Source organism: Cebus imitator, unplaced genomic scaffold, assembly GCF_001604975.1.
Source record: "Cebus imitator isolate Cc_AM_T3 unplaced genomic scaffold, Cebus_imitator-1.0 Scaffold82, whole genome shotgun sequence".
NCBI lineage: Eukaryota > Metazoa > Chordata > Mammalia > Primates > Cebidae > Cebus > Cebus imitator.
The window spans coordinates 3,618,505-3,639,525 of NW_016107397.1; the positions used below are offsets into that span (position 1 = coordinate 3,618,505).

At 53.2% G+C, this 21,021-nt stretch overlaps 1 protein-coding gene across 2 annotated transcripts in view; it reads left to right on the plus strand.

Annotated features, from left to right (window-relative positions):
- Positions 1-165: 165 nt before the first annotated feature.
- Positions 166-21,021, plus strand: part of TFR2 (transferrin receptor 2) — a 22,797-nt gene continuing 1,941 nt past the window's right edge. Inside the window, exons 1-18 of one of the 2 annotated variants that reach the window (XM_037740302.1) lie at positions 166-228; positions 1,413-1,473; positions 1,748-2,000; positions 2,104-2,290; positions 8,863-9,003; positions 9,088-9,199; positions 9,293-9,415; positions 10,187-10,303; positions 10,416-10,555; positions 12,052-12,215; positions 13,349-13,468; positions 14,171-14,253; positions 14,341-14,404; positions 14,502-14,569; positions 14,656-14,732; positions 14,815-14,899; positions 14,983-15,210; positions 15,512-15,652. In XM_037740302.1, the coding sequence (XP_037596230.1) occupies positions 1,441-1,473; positions 1,748-2,000; positions 2,104-2,290; positions 8,863-9,003; positions 9,088-9,199; positions 9,293-9,415; positions 10,187-10,303; positions 10,416-10,555; positions 12,052-12,215; positions 13,349-13,468; positions 14,171-14,253; positions 14,341-14,404; positions 14,502-14,569; positions 14,656-14,732; positions 14,815-14,899; positions 14,983-15,210; positions 15,512-15,652 (2,136 nt within the window). In that variant the 5' untranslated portion in view covers positions 166-228; positions 1,413-1,440. Of the gene's footprint in view, positions 229-1,113; positions 1,474-1,747; positions 2,001-2,103; positions 2,291-8,862; positions 9,004-9,087; positions 9,200-9,292; positions 9,416-10,186; positions 10,304-10,415; positions 10,556-12,051; positions 12,216-13,348; positions 13,469-14,170; positions 14,254-14,340; positions 14,405-14,501; positions 14,570-14,655; positions 14,733-14,814; positions 14,900-14,982; positions 15,211-15,511; positions 15,653-21,021 lie in introns of those variants that run through there. The other variant, XM_017533579.2, reaches the window with a different exon arrangement.

A 21,021-nucleotide genomic window follows, 5' to 3' on the forward strand; every position in this document is an offset into this window, starting at 1 on the left:
GGGCGATGGGGAGTTGCTAGGGGGAAACAGAGTTGTGGTGGGACTCGGTAGGAGCTGCAGGGTGCAGCGGAGGGGCGGGGCCTGGGTGAGTGGGGCAGAAGTTGGGCGGAGCAGGGGGTGGAGCCTGGGTAGCGGGGGCAGGAGGTGGGGCTTGGTGGGCGGGGCCTCAGCGTGGGCCTCAGGTCTCAGGGGAGCAGCGCGCCTGAGCACCCCGGGACCTGCGCTCAGGTGAGCTGCGCTATGCCTTCCTTCCTGGGGCTCTTGGTGGTGACAGGCATGGGGCAGGGACTAGGACACTGGTGCATCCCAGCAGCTCAGAACTTCTCTGGACCTGAGTGGGAGCTGAGGTTTCCCAGGGGAAACCCCCAAAGGGGAACTTGGTGGGACCCTGAACCCTCCTCTTCAGAGCTACTTGTCCTAGGCCCCTCGGAAAGGCTTGGGAACCAGGGCCCCCTGCCTGTTCAGCAGTTTATGCCTATGATGTGTTTCTGGGGTGAGGCTAACTGGCTTTTCATCAGACTCTCAGAGGGCCTCAGACCCCAAAGAAGTAGAAACTCACATAATCCAAGTCCTTTGGTGACCAGTCAGGTGCTGGTACCCAGGGAGGACCATAACTTTGCCCAAGGTCACCTAGCTCTGCCCACACCTTGGCAGGGACTCTGATCACTCCTCCCCACTGACCCATAGATTCCTGACCCACACAGATCCCTGATCCCAGGACCCCTATCAGGGAGCACTCGCTGGCCTCATCTGAACATGTGCTTCCACCCGTGCCCCTACCTCTCCAGAAGCCAGCGGCAGTCTGAGAACCACCTTTCGAAAGAGACACACAAGCACATCGCCAGACCAAACCCCCACGTCACACCACTGTGGCCCCTCCAGCTTAGAATGCTGCTGGGGCAAGTGTCAGGGCAGGGAGGAAAGCTGATATGTCATAGGACCTGGGCACCCGGGGACTCTGAAAGCCAGATGAGGAGAGGTGAAAGCCAAATGTCTTAGGGGTGAATCTTCCACCTGGGTGTGGGGAGCTTAGGAAGGGGTCCCCAGAATGCAGGGAGGGGTAGAAGCAGGAGAGGGGAGGGGGCACCCGTGTCTCTGCCCTCCCCCACTATTCGGTCACCTTCCCCCACTCCTGATGGGAACTAGGAGGCCAAAGTCCGCCCCAAGGTCAAAAAACTGATTGTTTTGCAGGGAGGAGGCAGGTGTGGGGCTGCGGAGGGACTGGCAGGAAAGAGTACCTCCTTGTGCTCTGGCCTGGGCTGGGGGGGGCCACGTCTGGAAGGCTGGACTGAGGCCAGGACTGTGCCCTGACCCTTAGGGGTGGTGAGGACCAGCCAGGGCTCAGGCTGCCTGTCTGGGATGATAAGGGGCCCTCCTGGGGCTCCCACAAACGGTTTATCGCTGGGAGACAGCCTGCAGGCTTCAGGAGGGGGCGCAAGCATGGAGCGGCTTTGGGGTCTACTCCACAGAGTGGTAAGACCAGTGGGATTGGGAGGACCCCTTAGGCCTTCTGTCTAAGTCCCTCAGCCCCCTCCCAAGCCCCTGAGGCTGGCCCCTCCTGGCCCATGTCCTGACCTCAACTCTTCCCACCCCTGCTTGCCCCTCCAACCAGCCCCCCCAGTCCCTCCCCCACATCCCCACCCCCATGCTCACTTGACACCCCCAAGTCACTGACCTCGTTATTGCCAGATGACTCCCCACCCCACAGGCCTCTTGCCCTAATCTCATGCCCACCCCGCCTGCACAGCAACAACTGTCCCCAATATCCTCTCAGACCGTCTACCAGCGTGTGGAAGGCCCCCGGAAGGGGCGCCTGGAGGAGGAAGAGGAAGACAGGGAGGAGGGGGCGGAGACACTGGCCCACTTCTGCCCCATGGAGTTGAAGGGCCCTGAGTCCCTGGGCTCTAGACCTGGGCAGCCAAACCTCATTCCCTGGGCAGCAGCAGGACGGAGGGCTGCCCCCTACCTCGTCCTGACGGCCCTACTGATCTTCACTGGGGGTGAGAGTCTTCCCCCTCCCTCAAAGTGAAGGGCCTGGGCTGGGGGAGGTTTCTGGGGTCCAGACGTGGGCACAAAGAGAATCCCCATCTTGCCACCTGCCAGCCTTCCTTCTGGGCTATGTCGCCTTCCGAGGGTCCTGCCAGACGTGCGGGGACTCCGTGTTGGTGGTCAATGAGGACGTCAACTATGAGACCGGCCTGGATTCCCACGGGGGCACACTGTACTGGAACGACCTCCAGGCCATGTTCCTGCGGTTCCTGGGGGAGGGGCGTCTGGAAGACACCATCAGGTAGGGATGGCCCTGCCCCCATCCTGGCCTCAAGTGTCCCTCCCCTAATCTGCTCAGACTGGGCCTCCCTGCCTCCTCTCCCAGGCTGCTGGTGTTCGGTCCCCCTCCTGAATCCTCCCATCTGCCTTCCTGAACCCCCTGTTCAGCGGTCCTGGGAAGGGTGGCAAGCATTCAGAGCTGAGGTTCCAGGAGACTGAGGCTCTGAGGGTGGCATATTTGGGGAGTGAGGGAACTGGCTGAGATTAGAGGGGTCCAGCATCCAACAGTAGACCCAGAAAAGCCTTGAATGCCGCACCTAGGCGCCTAGATTTGGACCTGGGGCAGCAGCAGGGAGCACGCTGAGGGGTTCTGAAAAGGCACATTCTAGGGAATCAGAAAAACAAGCAAGCAAGCCTGGGCAACACAGCAAAACCCTGTCTCTACTAAAGAAAATACAAGGCCAGGTGCAGTGGATCACACCTGTAATCCCAGCACTTTGGGAGGCTGAGGCGGGCAGATCATGAGGTCAAGAGATCAAGACCATCCTGGCCAACATGGTGAAAACCCGTCTCTACTAAAAACTATAAAAATTAGCTGGGCGTGGTGGTGCACACCTGCAGTCCCAGCTACTCGGGAGGCTGAGGCAGGAGAATTGCTTGAACCCGGGAGGCAGAGGTTGCAGTGAGCTGAGATTGCGCCACTGCACTCCAACCTGGCGACAGAGCGAGACTCCATCTCAAAAAAAAAAAAGAAAAAATTAGCTGGGCATGATGGTGAGCACCTGTAGTTCCAGGTACTTGGTAGATTCACAGGGGAGGATAAGCCAGTTACTTTGGGAGGCAGAGGTTTCTGTGAGCCGAGATCGTACCACTGCATTCCTGCCTGGGAGACAGAGCAAGACCCTGTCTCAAAAACAAAAGAAAAACAAGCAAGCAAATACTTTGTGGGTGCAGAACACCCCCCACACAGCCACACATCTGCATCGTGAGGATGCTAGCTAGACACACACAGGCTTGTGTCTGTCATCCTGCTGAAGTGGCCTTCTACTAGGGAGAAGCTGTTCAGACCGGTCCAGAAGCTAGGCCCACCCCCATAGCCCTCTTTTGGGACAGGAGTAGTTTTTCAGTGGATTCGCCTGGCTTTTCTAAATAGGTAATCAGCTAAGCTACAGATAGTAGGAGATGGACAGTCTCTTTTCCAATGCTTATACCTTCTAAGTTTTTTTTTTTTTCTTATTGCATCTGAGAGCACATGAACTTAAGGTTAACAGTAGCAGTAGGTATCCTTGCCTATGTCCTGACTTTAACAGCAATTCTTTTATAATACTTTGCGATTAAATGAACTTTGCTATGCTTCAAACAGCTTTTTCAAATTGAATTAAGGAATTTTCCTTCTATTCCTAGCTTACTGAGACTTTTAAAAATTTATTTATAGGCCGGGTGCGGTGGCTCAAGCCTGTAATCCCAGCACTGTGGGAGGCCGAGGCGGGTGGATCACGAGGTCAAGAGATGGAGACCATCCTGGTCAACATGGTGAAACCCCGTCTCTACTAAAACTACAAAAAATTAGCTGGGCATGGTGGCGCGTGCCTGTAGTCCCAGCTACTCAGGAGGCTGAGGCAGGAGAATTGCCTGAACCCAGGAGGCGGAGGTTGCAGTGAGCCGAGATCGCGCCATTGCACTCCAGCCTGGGTAACAAGAGCGAAACTCCGTCTCAAAAAAAAAAATAAAATAAAATAAAAATTTATTTATATATTTATTTATTTTTTGAGATAGAGTCTTGCTCTGTCGCCCAGGCTGGAGTGCAGTGGTGCAATCTTGGCTCACTACAGGCTCTGCCTCCCGGGTTCAAGCAATTCTCATGCCTCAGCCACCCAAGTAGCTGGGATTACAGGCGTGCACCGTCATGCTTGGCTAATTTTTGTATTTTTAGTAGAGACAGGGTTTCGCCATGTTGCCCAGGCTGGTCTCCAACTCGTGAGCTCAAGCAATCTGCCCACTTCTGCTTCCCAAAGTGCTGGGATTATAGGCCTGAGCCGCTGAGCCTGGCCTCTTCTTTAATGTTTATATAGTAATTTGTGTTAATAGATTTCCTTATCTTCATGAGCTCAACGCCAACCTTGATCAAGGTATATGATTACTCTTTTGATATGTTGCTGGTTCACCTGCTGAAAGACCTTAAATCTGTGGAATAAACAAGGTTTCGTGCTTTATTATTATTATTATTTTTTAGATGAAGTCTCACTGTGTCACCCAGGCTGGAGTGCAGTGGCACAATCTCAGCTCACTGCAACCTCCGCTTCCCCGGTTCAAGCGATTCTTCTGCCTCAGCCTCCTGAGTAGCTGAGATTACAGGCATATGCCGTCATGCCCAGCTAATTTTTGTATTTTTAGTAGAGACAGCGTTTCACTACTTTGGCCAGGCTGGTCTCAAACTCCTGACCTCGTGATCCACCCGCCTCAGCCTCCCAAAGTGCTGGGATCACAGATGTGAACCACCTTTCCTGGCCAGCGCTTTATTTTTTCGAGATAGGGCTTCACTCTGTCACTCAGACAGTGGCGAGATGATACCTCACTGCAGCCTCCAAGTCCTGGACTCAAGTGATCCTCTGCCTTAGCCTTTTAAGTAGCTGGGACTACTGATGTGCGCCACTGTGCCCAACTAATTATTATTATTATTATTTGAGACGGAGTTTCACTCTTGTTGCCAGGCTGGAGTGCAGTGGTGCAATCTCGGCTCACCGCAGCCTCCACTTCCCAGGTTCAAGCGATTCCCCTGCCTCAGCTTCACAAGTAGCTGGGATTACAGGCACCTGCCACCACTCCCAGCTAATTTTCTATTTTTAGTAGAGACAGGGTTTCTCCATGTTGATCAGGCTGGTCTCAAACTCCTGACCTCAGGTGATCCACCCACTTTGGCTTCCCAACGTGCAGGGATTACAGTGTGAGCCACCGAGTTCAGCCTAATTTTTTTATGTTTTAGTAGAAATGAGGTCTCGCTATGTTGTCCAGTGTGGTCTCAGACTCCTGGCCTCAAACACTTCTCCCACCTCAGCCTCCCAAAATGCTGGGATTACAGGCATAAGGCACCACACCCAGCCTGTTCAGGGCTTTTAAACTAAACTACATTAATATTTTTTGAGACGGGGCCTTGCTCTGTCACTCAGGCTAGAATGCAACAAGGCAATCTGGGCTCACTGCAGCCTCGATTTCCCAGGCTCAGGTGATTCTCCCATCTCAGCCTCCCAAGTAGCTGGGACTACAGGCAGGTGCCACCAGTCCTGGCTAATTTTTCTTTTTTCTTTTTTCAAAATTATTTTTTTTTAGAGACAGGATTTTTAATTATTTTTTTATTTTTATTATTATTATTTTTTGCAACCGATTCTCACTCTGTTGCCAGGCTGGAGTACACTGGTGTGATCTTAGTTCACTGCAACCTCTGCCCCCCAGGTTCAAGTGATTCTCATGCCTCAGCCTCCTGAGTAGCTGGGATTACAGGCACCTGCCACCATGCCCAGCTAATTTTTTTTGTATTTTTAGTAGAGACGGGGTTTCCCTATGTTGGTCAGGCTGGTCTCAAATTCCCGACCTCATGATCCACTCACCTTGGCCTCCCAAAGTGTTGGGATTATAGGCATGAGCCACCATGCCTGGCCTGTTCAGGGCTTTTTAAATTTTTTTTTGAGCAGTACTTGGTCGTCTGGGCACAGGTAGTTTGACAGGACTAGAAGCTAGGTGTGGCACTGAGGCAAGACAGGTAGCAGTTTGGGGCCGAGAGCGAGGAATGAATACATGGCTCTAGGTGGGATGGAGAGGGAAGAGAAAGTGGGGAGAGATGACAGACATGGAGTTACAGGACATTTGTCATGTTCAATGGGGTTGAAGAGCAGGTACAGCAAGGGTGACTGGGGGAGTTGGAACTTGACAAGGTCTACTCAGAGAGTGGGATTCTGGAATCTCAAAAAAACATCTCATATATCTTATCTATCTCAGAGTCTCCAGCACCTACCACAGTGCCTGGCACTTACTAGATGTTCAGTAGATCCTCAATGGATAAGTATTCCCGAGATGGAGTGCAGGTCATCACAGCATGCAGGTTGTGGGCTGGGCACAATTTGGGAACTGGTAATCCCAGCGCTTTGGGAGGCCGAGGCGGGTGGGTCACCTGAGGTCAAAAGTTCGAGACCAGCCTGGCCAACATGGTGAAACCCCATCTCTACTAAAAATATAAAAATTAACTGGGTGTGGTGGTGAGCACCTGCAATCCCAGCTACTTGGGAGGCTGAGGCAGAATTGTTTGAACTTGGGAGGCAGAGGTTGCAGTGAGCTGAGATTGTGCCGATGCACTCCAGCCTGGGCAAGAGAGACTTTGTCTCAAAAAAAAAAAAAAAATACAGGGTGTGACCAGGGAAGTGGAGTGGCTGGACTAGAAGTGACAATGATGAGGTAATTAATTCATTAATCCAACAAATGTTTTGGGGCACCTACTATGTGGCAGGTACCAAGTTAAGCAGGTGGTGGTGAGATAGCAGAGACTAACACATTAACTTTGTTCTCATGGCGCTTACAATCCACTGGAGAAAACGGATACTAAACTAACAATCATTCATGACTACATAATTACGACTGAAATCATTGCTTTGAAAGAAAGCAGGCCGGGCGTGGTGGCTCACACCTGTAACCCAAGCACTTTGGAGGCCAAGGCAGGCAGATCACCTGAGGTTGGGAGTTCAAGACCAGCCTGACCAACATGGTGAAACCCCGTCTTAAAAATTTTTTTTTTTTAATTAAAAAAAAAAAAAGAAAGAAAAGCAAAGGATGTAAGGCTCAGTGTGATGGCTCACACCTGTAAGCCCAGCACTTTGGGAGGCAGAGGCAGGAGGATTGCTTGAGCCAAGTGTGAGACCAGCCTGGGCAACATAGAGATCCTGTCTTTTTAAAAAATAATAATTTGGCTGGGCACAGTGGCTCATGCCTGTAATCCAGCACTTTGGGAGGCCAAGGCGCATGGATCACCTGCAGACAGGAGTTTGAGACCAGCCTGGTCAACATGGTGAAACCCCATCTGTACTAAAAATACAGAAAAATTAGCTGGGCATGGTGGCAGGCGCCTATAATCCCAGCTACTCAGCAGGCTGAGGTAGGAGAATGGCTTGAACCTGGGAGGTGGAGGTTGCAGTAAGATGAGATTGTGCCATTGCACTCCAGCTTGGGCAACAAGATCAAAACTCCATGTCAAAAATAATAATAATTTAAAAAAATAAAAATAAAAAATTAGCCTGGTGTGGTGGTGCATGGCCTAGAGTCCTGGCTATTCAGGAGGCTGAGGCAGGAGGATGACTTAAGCTCAGGAGTTGAAGGTTGCATGCAGTGAGCTATGGTCATGCCACTGCACTCTAGGCTGGGTGACAGAGCAAGTCCCTATCTCTAAAAAAAGAAAAAAGGGTCCAGGCACCGTGGTTCACACCTGTAATCCCAGGATTTGGGGAGGCTGAGGTGGGCAGATAGCCTGAGGCCCAGAGTTGCAGACCAGCCTGGTCAACACAGTGAAACCCTGTCTCTACTAAAAAATAAAAATAAAAAATAGAAAAACTAGCTGAGGATGGTGGCGGGCACCTGTTGTCCCAGCTACGTGGGAGGCTGAGGCAGGAGAATCACTTGAACCCAGGAGGCAGAGGTTGCAGTGAGCTGAGATTGCACCACTTTATTCCAGCCTGGGTGACAGAGGAAGACTACATCAAAAAAAAAAAAAAAAAAAAGAGAGAGAAAGAAAAGAAAGAAGGAAAGGAAGGGGGGGAAGAAAAGAAAAGAAAAAAAGGGTTCATGGAAAGACTACAACCAGAGGCCCTGATTTAGATTGCAGTTCAGGGAAGGCTTCCCTGAGGAACTGACAAGTCATGACTGACAGGATGTAAAGTGTCTCCAGGAGGCCCACGTGGAGGATGGGGGAGATGAGGAGGGTCTGCTGCCTGCCCACTTAGCTCTTTGGAAGGAAAGTGTTTGGGTGCCTGATGTGTGTGTGTGTTGACGTCGGGGGAATGGGGTTGGGGGAGAGAGTTTGGTTTGAGCCAGGAAGAACCTACAGGATGATGGGCAGGACCCCCAGCAATGCAAACTCAAGTTTTAAGCAGAGGGAGGTCCTGAGACCCTTGGGCGCCGCCCTGGTGGTAATGGGAGAAAATGAATCCACGGCGGGCAGAGCACGGTGGCTCAGGCCCATAATCCTAGCACTTTGGGAGGCCGAGACGGGCGGATCACCTGAGGTCAGGAGTTTGACACCAACCTGGTGTCATGGTGAAACCCTGTCTCTACTAAAAATACAAAAATTAGCCGGGCGTGGTGGCACGTGCCTGTAATCCCAGCTACGCGGGAGGCCGAGGAGGCAGGAGAATCGTTTGAACCTGGGAAGCAGAGGTTGCAGTGAGCCGAGATCGAGCCACTGCACTCCAGCCTAGGTGACAAAGCAAGACTCTGTCTCAAAAAAAAAAAAAAAGTCCGCGGGGAGCAAGCTGCCCCTGCCGCGGGCGACCCCAGGTGTTTGGTATCCTCTTTTGGGGGGACCACCCAGAAAAATCTCCACTTCTTCCCGCTCAGGCAAACCAGCCTTCGGGAACGGGTAGCAGGCTCGGCCGGGATGGCCGCTCTGACTCAGGACATCCGCGTGGCGTTCTCCCGCCAGAAGCTGGATCACGTGTGGACCGACACGCACTACGTGGGGCTGCAGTTCCCGGACCCGTGAGTGCGCGTGCAGACGGGCAGCGCGGGGGCCTCGCGGGGCGGGGGGCGCGGCTTGGGGTGCTCACCAGCCCCGCTCCCCAGTGCTCACCCCAACACCCTGCGCTGGGTCGATGAGGCCGGGAAGGTCGGAGAGCAGCTGCCGCTGGAGGATCCCGACGTCTACTGCCCCTACAGCGCCATCGGCAACGTCACGGTGAGCGCCCCCTGCCCGCTCCTAGGATGAGGCGAGGCACGAGCCCTTTCCTGGGTCTCGGAGGAGTGCACCTAACCGTCCTCGGGTCCCCAGGGAGAGCTGGTGTACGCCCACTACGGGCGGCCTGAAGACCTGCAGGAGCTGCGGGCCAGGGGCGTGGACCCGGCGGGCCGCCTGCTGCTGGTGCGCGTGGGGGTGATCAGCTTTGCCCAGAAGGTAAGTGCCCCTGGATAGAGGGAGGGCGTGGGCTGGGGAACCGGAGGGTCGAACTGCCAGTGGGAATCGTCCAGGGGGCTGTGAGAAGAAGACAGGAAAGAACCCTGTGGATGGTAAGAAAATATAAGCTAGGCACAATGGCTCTCACCCGCAATCCTGCCACTTGGAGGCCAAGACAGGAGGATCGCCTGAGGCCAGGAGTTAAAGGGTAGCATAGTGAGATCACCTCTCTACTAAAAAAAAAAAAAAATAAGTTAGTTGGGCTGATGGCATGCACCTGTGGTCCCAGCTACTCCAGAGGCTCAGGTGGGAGGCTTGCTTGAGCCCAGGAGTTCCAGGCCGCAGTGAGCTATGATGGCACCACTGCACTCCAGCCTGGGCAACAAAGAGAGATCTATCTCAAAAAGAAAAAAAAAAAAAAAAGAAGAAGAGACAGAGAGAAGGGAGACAAGCAGGGAGGAAGGGAGGGAGAGAAGAAGGAAGGAAGGAAGGAAGATAGGAAGATCTTGGCTGAGAACAAATTGGGGGTTGGGGAAAATCAGATGGGGAAGGGAACAGAAACATGGGGTACCATGGGGCCCGGTGGGGTTTGAGGGCTGCCCAGGAGCTGCTGAGGTTGGGAAGAAACAGGCCAGGTGGTGCCCCCACACCCTCTCCATGGGATGGACAGTTGCAAGCAAAGGACTTGCCATTTCACTTTTCCTGGTTTCTCCTGCCCTTATGAATCGGGTTTTTTCCTGGGAGGAGTCCTCTAGTCACTTTCCTCCCCAGGTGACCAATGCTCAGGACTTCAGGGCTCGAGGAGTGCTCATATACCCGGAGCCAGCGGACTTCTCCCAGGACCCACACAAGCCGAGCCTGTCCAGCCAGCAGGCTGTGTATGGACACGTGAGTCCCGGGAGGCTGGTCCCAGGGCCACACCGTCTTGCTCAGTTGGGGCTGGCATGTTTTTCCTGGAAGCCCAGCTTGCAGCTTCATGTGGGCACCACTTTCCCCGAAGGTGCACCTGGGAACCGGAGACCCCTACACGCCTGGCTTCCCTTCCTTCAATCAAACCCAGTTCCCTCCAGTCACATCATCAGGCCTTCCCAGCATCCCAGCACAGCCCATCAGTGCAGACATTGCCTCCCGCCTGCTGAGGTGAGGGGAGTGTTGGGGACCAGAAGAAGAGGAGGCAGAGAGAGGGAGGCTGCAGCTAGGCCACAGGGTGCCTGTGGGTGAACTAGAAAAAGGTGACTCTTGTTTAAGGCTGCAGTGAGCCATGATCACACCACTGCACTCCAGCCTGGGAGACAGAGAGAGACCCTGACTTGTTTTTCTGTTTTTTTTCTCCCTTGAGACAGAGTCTCGCTCCCTCACCCAGGCCGGAGTACAGCGGTTCCATCTCAACTTACTTCAACCCCCACCGCCCAAGTTCAAGTGATTCTCCTGCCTCAGCCTCCCATAGCTAAGACCACAGGTGCCCGCCACTATGGCCAGCTAATTTTTGTTTTCTTTTGTTTTGAGATGGAGTCTTGCTCTGTCACTGGGATGGAGTACAGTGATGTGATCTCGGCTCACTGCAACTTCCACCTTGCAGTTGAAGCAATTCCCCTGCCTCAGCCTCCCAAGCAGCTGGGACTACAGGCACAAGACACCACACCTGGCTAATTTTTTATATTTTAGTAGAGACAGGGTTTCACCATGTTGGCCAGGATGGTCTCAATCTCCTGACTTCATGATCTGCCCGCCTTGGCCTTCCAAAGTGCTGGGATTACAGGAGTGAGTCACTTCGCCCAGCTTAATTTTTGTATTTTTAGTAGAGACGGGTTTTCACCATGTTGGTCAGACTGGTCTTGAATTTCTGACTTCATGATCTGCCCACCTCGGCCTCCCAAAGTGCTGGGATTGCAGGTGGAAGCCACCTGCCTGGCCGAGACCCTGTCTTAAAAAAAAAGGTGTGGGGGGGTCGGGCACCGTGGCTCACACCTGTAATCCCAGCACTTTGGGAGGCCGAGGCAGGCAGATCACGAGGTCAAGAGATCAAGACCATCCTGGCCAACATGGTGAAACTCCGTCTCTACTGAAAAATACAAAAGAGGCTGGGCGCGGTGGCTCAAGCCTGTAATCCCAGCACTGTGGGAGGCCGAGGCGGGTGGATCACAAGGTCAGGAGATCAAGACCATCTTGGCTAATATGGTGAAACCCTGTCTCTACTAAAAATAGCTGGGCGTGGTGGCGGGTGCTTGTAGTCCCAGCAACTTGGGAGGCTGAGGCAGGAGAATTGCTTGAACCCAGGAGGCAGAGGTTGCAGTGGGCTGAGATGTAGCCACTGCACTCCAGCCTGGGCAACGGAGTGAGAATCCATCTCAAAAAAAATAAAAAGTGACTCTTCTGGGTGGACACAGGCTCTCTCCAGGGTCCACTGTCTGGCAACCGGATTGCACACCTACTTCAGCTGAGAACCTTTGAGCAGTATACAACCAGCACAACCGTCCAAGGCAGCCCACACTGCACTGCCCCACCTAGGCAGGGGGTGCAGAGGCAGCAATCTGGAGCCAGAAATGGTGGGAGGGAAAGAAAGAAGGAAGAGAGTGATTTGGGCTCTTCTGGGTCTCTCTGCAACTTCTAACCCTTTCTACCTTCCTTCTCTCCAGGAAGCTCAAAGGCCCTGTGGCCCCCCAGGAATGGCAAGGGCACCTCCTAGGCTCCCCTTATCACCTGGGCCCTGGGCCAGGCATGCGGCTAGAGGTCAACAACCACAGGACCTCCACCCCCATCAACAACATCTTTGGCTGCATCGAAGGCCGCTCAGAGCCAGGTGGGCTGTGTGTCCAGTATCACTCACAGCTTGTGGTGGATGGGGAGGAATTTCTGACCATACACCCTGGGAAGATAGGAGGCTCGTGCGGGAGGCCCCAGAGAGGGGACAGGAGTGGTGCCCAGAGGAGGGAGGCTGGCAAGTTGAGGCTGAACTGGGTCTAATGGTGGCAGCAGTAAAGAGACCTCATCTTCCAGCCTTCCAGTGACGCAAGGGGGTTGTTACCCAGTAGTGAGTTCCCCAGCGCTGGAAGTAAGCAAGCCTAGGTTGGATGGTGTTGTAATAGAAACTCAAGCATGGGCCTGGAGTGGTGGCTCATGCCTGTAATCCCAGCACTTTGGGAGGCCAAGGCAGATAGATCATTTGAGGTCAGGAGTTTGAGAACAGCTTGGCCAACATGAGAAACCACATCTCTACTAAAAATACAAAAATTAGTTGGGCGTAGTGGCACATGCCTGTAATCTCAGCTACTCGGGAGATTTAGGAGACTTGCTTCAACCCGGGAGGTGGAGGTTGCAGTGAGCCAAGATCATGCCATTGCACTCCAGCCTGGGCAACAGAGCAAGACTTAGTCTGAAAAAAAAAAAAAAAAGAGAAAGAAACTCAAGCATGAGGGAGAGATCCGATCCAATTAGATAGATGGATAAATGGCCCTTTTTCAAGCATAGCTAGACATGGATGGCAGTGGGGAATCAAAGTAGGTAATTGACAGATGGGGCAACATAGCAAGACTCTGTCTCTATAAAAAATTTAAAAATAAAAGAAATTAGCGGAGTATTGTGCCATACCTCTGTGGTCCCAGCTACTTGGGAGGCTGAGGCAAGAGGATGGCTTGAGCCAGGGAGTTTGAGGCTTCAGTGAGCTATGAATGCACCACTGCACACTCCAGCCTGAGTGACAGAAACCCTGTAAGTCCAGAATGAACCCAGGCACCTAGCTGAAGGAGTGCATCATCCAGGGAGAACCAAGCAGGGAGGGGAGCTCTCTTTAGGGACAGGAGGGACTGCAGGGGTGGGGTTGCCCCAATGTGAAGGGCTGAGATATAGAGGTGGATGGAGGCTGCCCCAGGGTGCAGAGGGGAGACTTTGGGGACTGCCAGTGTCAGAAGTGGGTCCCAAACATCCACTCCCCAGATCACTACGTTGTCATCGGAGCCCAGAGGGATGCGTGGGGCCCAGGAGCAGCTAAGTCTGCTGTGGGGACAGCCATACTCCTGGAGCTGGTCCGGACCTTTGCCTCCATGGTGAACAACGGTAAGGTCAGGGCCTGGGCCTGGGCTAGGCAGTGTTGGCCCTGTGGCCCAAGGAGGATAGGGCAGAGAGGCAGTGAGGAACAGACTGACCAGTGGTCACTTGGACCTCGGCATCCACACCATACCTGAGTGGCCTTGGGCCAGTCACTTCACCTCAATTTCCTCACCTAAAAATGAAAGTGATGCTGTGTGCAGTGGCTCACACCTGTAATCCCAGCAGTTTGGGAGGCTGAGACAGGTGGATCACCTGAGGTCAGGAGTTCAAGACCAGCCTGACCAACTTGGAGAAACCCCATCTCTACTAAAATACAAAAATTAGCTGGGCCTGGTGGAGGGTACCTGTAATCCCAGTTTTTAGGGAGGCTGAGGCAGGAGAATTGCTTGAACCCAGGAGGCAAAGGTTGCAGTGAGCCAAGATCGGACCACTGCACTCCAGCCTGGCAACAGAATGAGACTCTATCTCAAAAAAAAAAAAAAAAAAAAAAAAGAAAGAAAGAAAGACAAAAGAAAAGAAAAGAAAGTGGTATGATAATCATAGTCCATGGGTCTGTGTCAAGATTAAGCAGGTTGGGTTGGACGTGATGGCTCAAACCTGTAATCCCAGCACTTTGGGAAGCCAAGGTAGGACCAGGGCAGAAGAAGACAAGGGGAGGGTCTTTGCTTGGCCCCTGCTGAGCCTGTCCTCCTTCCCCTCTGTCCCCAGGCTTCCGACCCCGCAGAAGTCTCCTCTTCATCAGCTGGGATGGCGGTGACTTTGGGAGTGTGGGCTCCACAGAGTGGCTAGAGGTGATGTGGGGTCCTGGGCAGGTCGTTAGACAGTGAGGAGAGGTGAGGGTGGGGGGTTCTCACTCCACCCTGGTCACCCACCCGCAGGGCTACCTTAGCGTGCTGCACCTCAAAGCTGTAGTCTATGTGAGCCTGGACAACGCAGTGCTGGGTGAGCCAGGGCAGTGCCACCACCTGGTCCCCTGGGGTCCACCCTTGCCTTTGGGGCTAAGCCCTGAACCTGCCACCCTCCCTTCTCCTTTTTCCAGGGGATGACAAGTTTCATGCCAAGACCAGCCCCCTTCTGACCAGCCTCATTGAGAGTGTCCTGAAGCAGGCAAGAGCACCCCAGGAATAGGGGGTGCAAGGGAGTAAGTAGGGGGAGGAGCAGAGCCTGATCAGTGCCTCCCACCCTGCCCCCAGGTGGATTCACCCAACCACAGCGGGCAGACGCTCTATGAACAGGTGGTGTTCACCAATCCCATCTGGGATGCTGAGGTGTAAGTTGGGGGGATGAGGAGAGTTGGGGAGGGCTATGGGTGAGCCTGAACCCACAGATCCCTCCAATCCATCTGCCCCCAGGATTCGGCCCCTACCCATGGACAGCAGTGCCTATTCTTTCACCGCCTTTGCTGGGGTCCCTGCTGTTGAGTTCTCCTTCATGGAGGTGAGACGTCCTCCTCCTGCCCGACACAGCACTAGTCCCTCAGCCTGTCTGTCCTCACCCCAGCGCCAACCCTGTCCCGGCAGGAGGACCAGGCCTACCCGTTCCTGCACACAAAGGAGGACACTTATGAGAAACTGCACCAGGTGCTGCAAGGCCGCCTGCCCGCAGTGGCCCAAGCCGTGGCCCAGCTCGCAGGACAGCTCCTCATCCGGCTCAGCCACGATCGCCTGCTGCCCCTTGACTTCGGCCGCTACGGGGACGTCGTCCTCAGGCACATCGGGAACCTCAACGAGTTCTCTGGGGAACTCAAGGTTCAAGAGGCCCACCGGGCTCTTGGCCTCTGGGAGTGGGGGATGCTGCCCAGGCCAGGAGGTCCGGCCCCTTCTCTCCGCAATCCCTGGGATCTGGGTCCTCTCTGGCAATCCAGCCCTTTGACCCCCCTGCCTCCAGTCTCCTAAGCCCCCAAGACCCAGCTGGTACCCTCCCAAGCCCCCAGCACGTGCCATCTCCCAACCTGGAAGGTGCGGGGTCTTCTAGGTGGGGCCCTTCTCCCCATAGTAGGCGGGGGTCCTGGCCCCTGCCGACGGCCCCAGCCCGCGCCTCCGCCCCCAGGCCCGCGGGCTGACCCTGCAGTGGGTGTACTCGGCGCGGGGGGACTACATCCGAGCGGCGGAGAAGCTGCGGCAGGAGATCTACAGCTCAGAGGAGAGAGACGAACGACTGACACGCATGTACAACGTGCGCATCATGCGGGTGAGGCCCCGCCCCTGGTACCCCGCCTCGCCCCCCGGGGATCTGCCCCTCGGGCCGTGGCCCCACCTGCGCACTCCTCTCTCTCCCCGCCTACACAGTCCCAGTCCTCTGGGTGCTCTCTTCCCAGTCCTGGACACACGATGCTCATAGATTGGTCAGGCTGGAGGACCCGAGCGATCAAAGTGATGAAATGGACAGGGAAGGCCAGCCCCTTGGCCATAGTCGCCTGGCTTACGCCTGGCAGAACTGGGACAACCCACCCTCCTCCACCCCTCCCTGCTGGCTCCCCTCCTATAGCTCCCACTGCCTCCCCAACCCTTCTGGAAAGAAAAAGCATGTCCACACTGGTCCACCATACAAGGTTACAGCCTGGGAAGTGTAAAAGGCTAAAGATATTCAGAGTATAAAGAAGTGATTTCCTTCTGGTAATGAAATGGGTGAAATCTAGGAAGGCTGCCTGGAGGGGGTGTCACGTGAAAAACAAGAGCTTATTCCCTCACCAATCCTTTCTGCTTAGCTTTGAAATCTTTGCAGCTGCAGCCCGCACCCCATCTCCAGTTCCAGCTCTTCTTCCTTCCATTTTTTCACTCCAAGAACTCTACCCCTCAACCCTTTGATCTCAGGAAATGGGTGAGTAGGGACTGTGGCCATGGGGAAAGGTCTGCAGGGCAAAATAGTAAACAAGATCGTCCTCAGTGAGTGTGGGGTGAGCTGGGAACTGCAGTGCCACGTGTGCACACAGACTCATGGTTTTCAGAGTGAGCATGGTTATCCCTTAGAGGCTCATGTTCTTCCTCCTCCTTGCTTTTTCCTGCTTGCGCCCTCTGCCTGTCCTCCTTGGTATTACTCATTCCTTCTTTCCATTGACAAACCTGTTGCTCTTGCTCTTTCTCCCTCACCTAGGCTAGAGTGCAGTGGCTCCATCTCTGCTCACTGCAACTTCCACTTTCTGGGCTCAAGCCAGTCTCCCACCTCAACCTCCCTAGTAGCTGGGAGTACAGGCATGTGCCACCTCGCCCTGCTAATTTTTGTATTTTTTGTAGAGACAGTGTTTTCCATGTTGCCCAGGCTGGTCTCAAACTCCTGGGCTCAAGTGATCCTCTCGCCTTGGCCTCCCAAATTGCTGGGATTACAGGCGTGAGCCACGGCACCCGGCCTTCTCCTCTCCTTCTCATTTCTCTTTCCCCGTTCATTCTCCTTTTCCCTTTGTCTTCTCTGCTGGGACACGGGTGACTGGGGTGAGGCAATAGGCTGGGCATGGTTCATTCTCATTCACGGATCTTGGTTTAACCTCAGCTATGTCAGTCAGGGTCCAGAATATTAAAAGACACTTTCAAAGTTGCCATACTCCTGTCCCCACCAGGGATAAAAGGGACCTGTGTGTAAGATGCATGACTCAGGCTCAGGGATGGAGAGGGAGAGACTCGGGACTTCAGAGCCTGCAATACAGGGTTGGGCCAGACCCAGTGAATTTTGTGGCCCTAGAGCAGAGGTGAACTAATGCCCATGGGCCAAATTCAAACTGTCACTTGTTTTTGTTTTTTCTTTTCTTTTCTTTCTTTCTTCTTTTTTTTTTTTTTTTGACAGGGTCTTGCTCTATTGCCCAGGCTGGAGTGCAGTAGCACAATCTGGGCTCACTGCAGCCTCCGCTTCCCAAGCTCAAGCGATCCTCTCACCTCACCTCAGCCTCCCGAGTAGCTGGGACTACAAGGACACACCACCACATTTGGCTGATTTTTAAATTTTTTGTAGAGATGGGATCTCACTATAGTGTCCAGGCTGGTCTTGAAATCCTAGGCTCAAGCGACTTTCCCACCTCAGCTTCCCAAAGTGCTGGAATTACAGGCATGAGGCTCTGCTGCCTGTTGTGTTGTTTTGTTTTGTTTTGTTTTGTTGAGACTGAATCTTGCTATGTCGCCCAGACTGGAGTGCAGTGGCTCGGCTCAATGCACCCTCCGCCTGCCGAGTTCAAGCAATTCTCTGGCCTCAGCCTCCCGAGTAGCTGGGACTACAGGTGTGCGCCACCATGCCCAGCTAATTTTTTGTATTTTTAGTAAAGATGTGGTTTCACCATACTGGCTAGGCTGGCCTCGAGCTCCTGACTTCGTGATCTGCCCGCCTCGGCTTCCCAAAATGCTGGGACTGCAGGCCTGAGACACCGCACCTGGCTGCTGCCTGTTTTTGTAAATTAAGCTTTATTGGAACAGAGCCGTGTTCACTGGTTTTCATGCTCCCTGTGGCTGCTTTTGTGTCATAACAACGTTAAGTACTTGCAGTAAAAGCAGCATGGCCGACAAAGCCTAAAATATTTACTAACTGGCATTTTACAGAAAAAGTTGGCTGACCTCGGCTTTAGATTGTGACTTGGATCTTGAAGAACAGGCAGTACGTGGTGGGGTAATGCAAAGTAAAGAGGACATTTCAGGGTGGAGAGACCCAGAATTCGGGTGTGGTAGTGAAATCAGTCTGGTTTTACTTGGAAGCAGGGTGTGGACCAGCAGAGCCAGAATAGGGGCCCCATGGAGAGGCAGAGGGGAGGGAAGGACCAAAGGGGGTTATCAATCAGCCATGGTGAGCCTTGAACACCAGGATTAGAAGTTTGGATGTTAAGAGTCTTGGCATCTGGGCGTGGTGGCTCATGCCTGTAATCCCAGCTCTTTGGGAGGCTGAGGCAGGCGGATCACCTGAAGTCAGGAGTTTGAGACCAGCCTGACCAATATGGTGAAACCCCTCCTATAAAAAAAGGAGAGTCTTGGCAGCAAGGAAATTAGGGAGGTTTTTGAGCGGAAAGGTGTTGTAAGCAAAGGGGAGTTTTTATTTTTATTTATTTATTTTTTGGAGACAGGGTCTCACTGTCACCCAGACTGGAGTACAGTGGTGCAATCCAGGCTCACTGCAACCTCTGCCTGTTGGGTTCAAGTGATTTTCCCATTTCAGCCTCCTGAGTAGCTGAGACTATAGGCACCCACAACCATGCCTGGCTAATTTTATTATTATTATTATTATTTTATTTTTTGGTAGAGAAGAGGTTTCATCATGTTGGCCAGGCTGGTCTCAAACTCCTGACCTCAACTGATCTGCTCACCTCAGCCTCCCAAAGTGCTGGGATTACAGGCGTGAGTCACTGTGCCCGGCTGGGAGTTTGTGTTTTTGAATTGGGGTTCAATACCAGAATGGTATTGAACTCCTGGGCTCAAGTGATCCTCCCACCTTGGCCTCCCGAGTAGCTGGGACTATAGGCGCACACCACCACACCCAACTAATTTTTTATTTATATTTTCATAGAGACAAGCGTCCCCCTATGTTCCCCAAGCTGGTCTCGAACTCCTGAGCTCAAGTGACCCTCCTACCTTTGGCCTCCCAAAGTGCTGGGATTACACGCAGTGAGCTACCATGCTCGATAACCAAGTGGAGTTTTTAGGAGTGATTTTGGTCGGATTGCAGATGTCTTGAGAGTGGCAGGCAGCAGCAGAGGCTCGTAGGTGGAGACTGGACCAATGTTAGGCATTTGGAAGAGAAATGGACAGATTTGGTGTTGAGGGAAGAGGAGGCGAATAATAATGATAGCTGTCATAGAATAGAAGAATCATAAAATAGTTGCCGTGTGTGTGTGTGTGTGTGTGTGTGTGTGTGTGTGTGTGAGGGAAGAGGAGAATAATAATCATAGTTGTCATAGAAGAATCATCAAATGGCAGTTGCCTTTTTTTTTTTTTTTTTTTTTTGAGATGGAGTCTTGCTCTGTCACCCAGGCTGGAGTGCAGTGGCACCATCTTGACTCACTGCAACCTCCACCTCTCAAGTTTAAGTGATTCTTGTGCCTCAGCCTCCCAAGTAGCTGAGACTACAGAGGCACACCACCACCACACCTTGGCTAAATATTTTGTATTTTTAGTAGAAACAGGTTTTCACCATGTTGCCCAGGCTGGTCTTGAACTCCTAACCTCAGGTGATCCACCCACCTCAGCCTCCCAAGATGCTGGGATTACAGGCATGAGCCACCATGCCGGCCACAGTTGCCATTTACAGAAGGCTACCACGTGCTAGGGAACTTACTTCATTTGCTGTGATAGGACTCCCCCCAGCGCTGTGAGGTTGCTATATTATCTGCGGAAACTGGGGCTAGGAGAGGCTAAGTAACTTACCTGAAATCATATAGTCAGTAAGTGGAAGGGCTGAAATTAGAGGCCAGGTAGTCTACCCTCAAAGCCTATACTCACCCCATGCTCACTGCCCTTTGAGGATGAGAGCTTGGCACCTGTGGAAGGTCATGGGCCTTATGAGTGTGGGCCCAAAGCTCAGGCTTGGGAAGAGATTGGTACTGACATGTCTAGGTGCTCCCAAACCCAGTAGGGAGGTCCAGATGGCTGGAGGGCAGGAATCCAGTGGGTCATTGGGTAAGGAGATTTGGCACCTGTCCCCGGAGAGGTCCTGTTGACATCAGGAGCCCAGATGAGCTCTGTGAGTGAATGATGGGGGCCTTAAAAAGATGTAAGCATCTGAAAATTAGCTGGGCATAGTGGCACGTGCCTGTACCCCCAGCTACTCAGGAGGCTGAGGCAGGAGGATCACTTGACCTCAGGGGTTTGGGCTGCAGTGAGCTGCGATTGCACCACTGCACTCCAGCCTGGGTGACAGTGAGAACTTGTCTCTAAAAAGAAGTGAGCATCTGAGACTACCCCTAGAGATTTTGATTTTACTGGGGTGGTTCCCAGGCAATGATAATTTAATAGGTACTGAGGAGAGGGAGATGGAGCTTTGAGACCTGCCCACAGAAGAAATCAGAGAGGCTGGCAGAAAGGAGGGAGGAAACTAGGTCAGGAGCAAAGCTGTCCCAGGAAAGAAGGAACAGCAGCTGCATCAGGAGGAAGAGAACCAGGCTCTTCATGAGGACGGGGCTGTCCCCTGACCTTTGTCTCTGGGCTGTGGAGGTTGGCAGAGGTGGAGGAGAATGACTCGGTGTAAAGAGGTGTGGTGTTAAGAGGAATAGCAGGGCAGTAGATTGTTCTTTCAGGCTTTGGGCATTCTCTGAATGGGTGAGGAAGGAAGACTGGGGAGACTTAGATGCAGGCTTGCGGATTCTAGAGATAGAAGGGGAGGCCGGTGCGGCGGCCCATGCCTGGAATCCCAGCACGTTGGGAGGCTGAGGCAGACGGATCACCTGAGGTTGGGAGTTTGAGACCAGCCTGGGCAACATGGTGAAATCCCGTCTCTACTAAAAATACAAAAATTATCTGAGCGTGGTGGTGCACGTCTGTAATCCCAGCTACTCCGGAGGCTGAGGCAGAGAATCACTTGCACCCGGGAGGTGGAGGTTGTAGTGAGCCATGACCACGTCACTGATCTCCAGCCTGGGCGACAGACCGAGACTC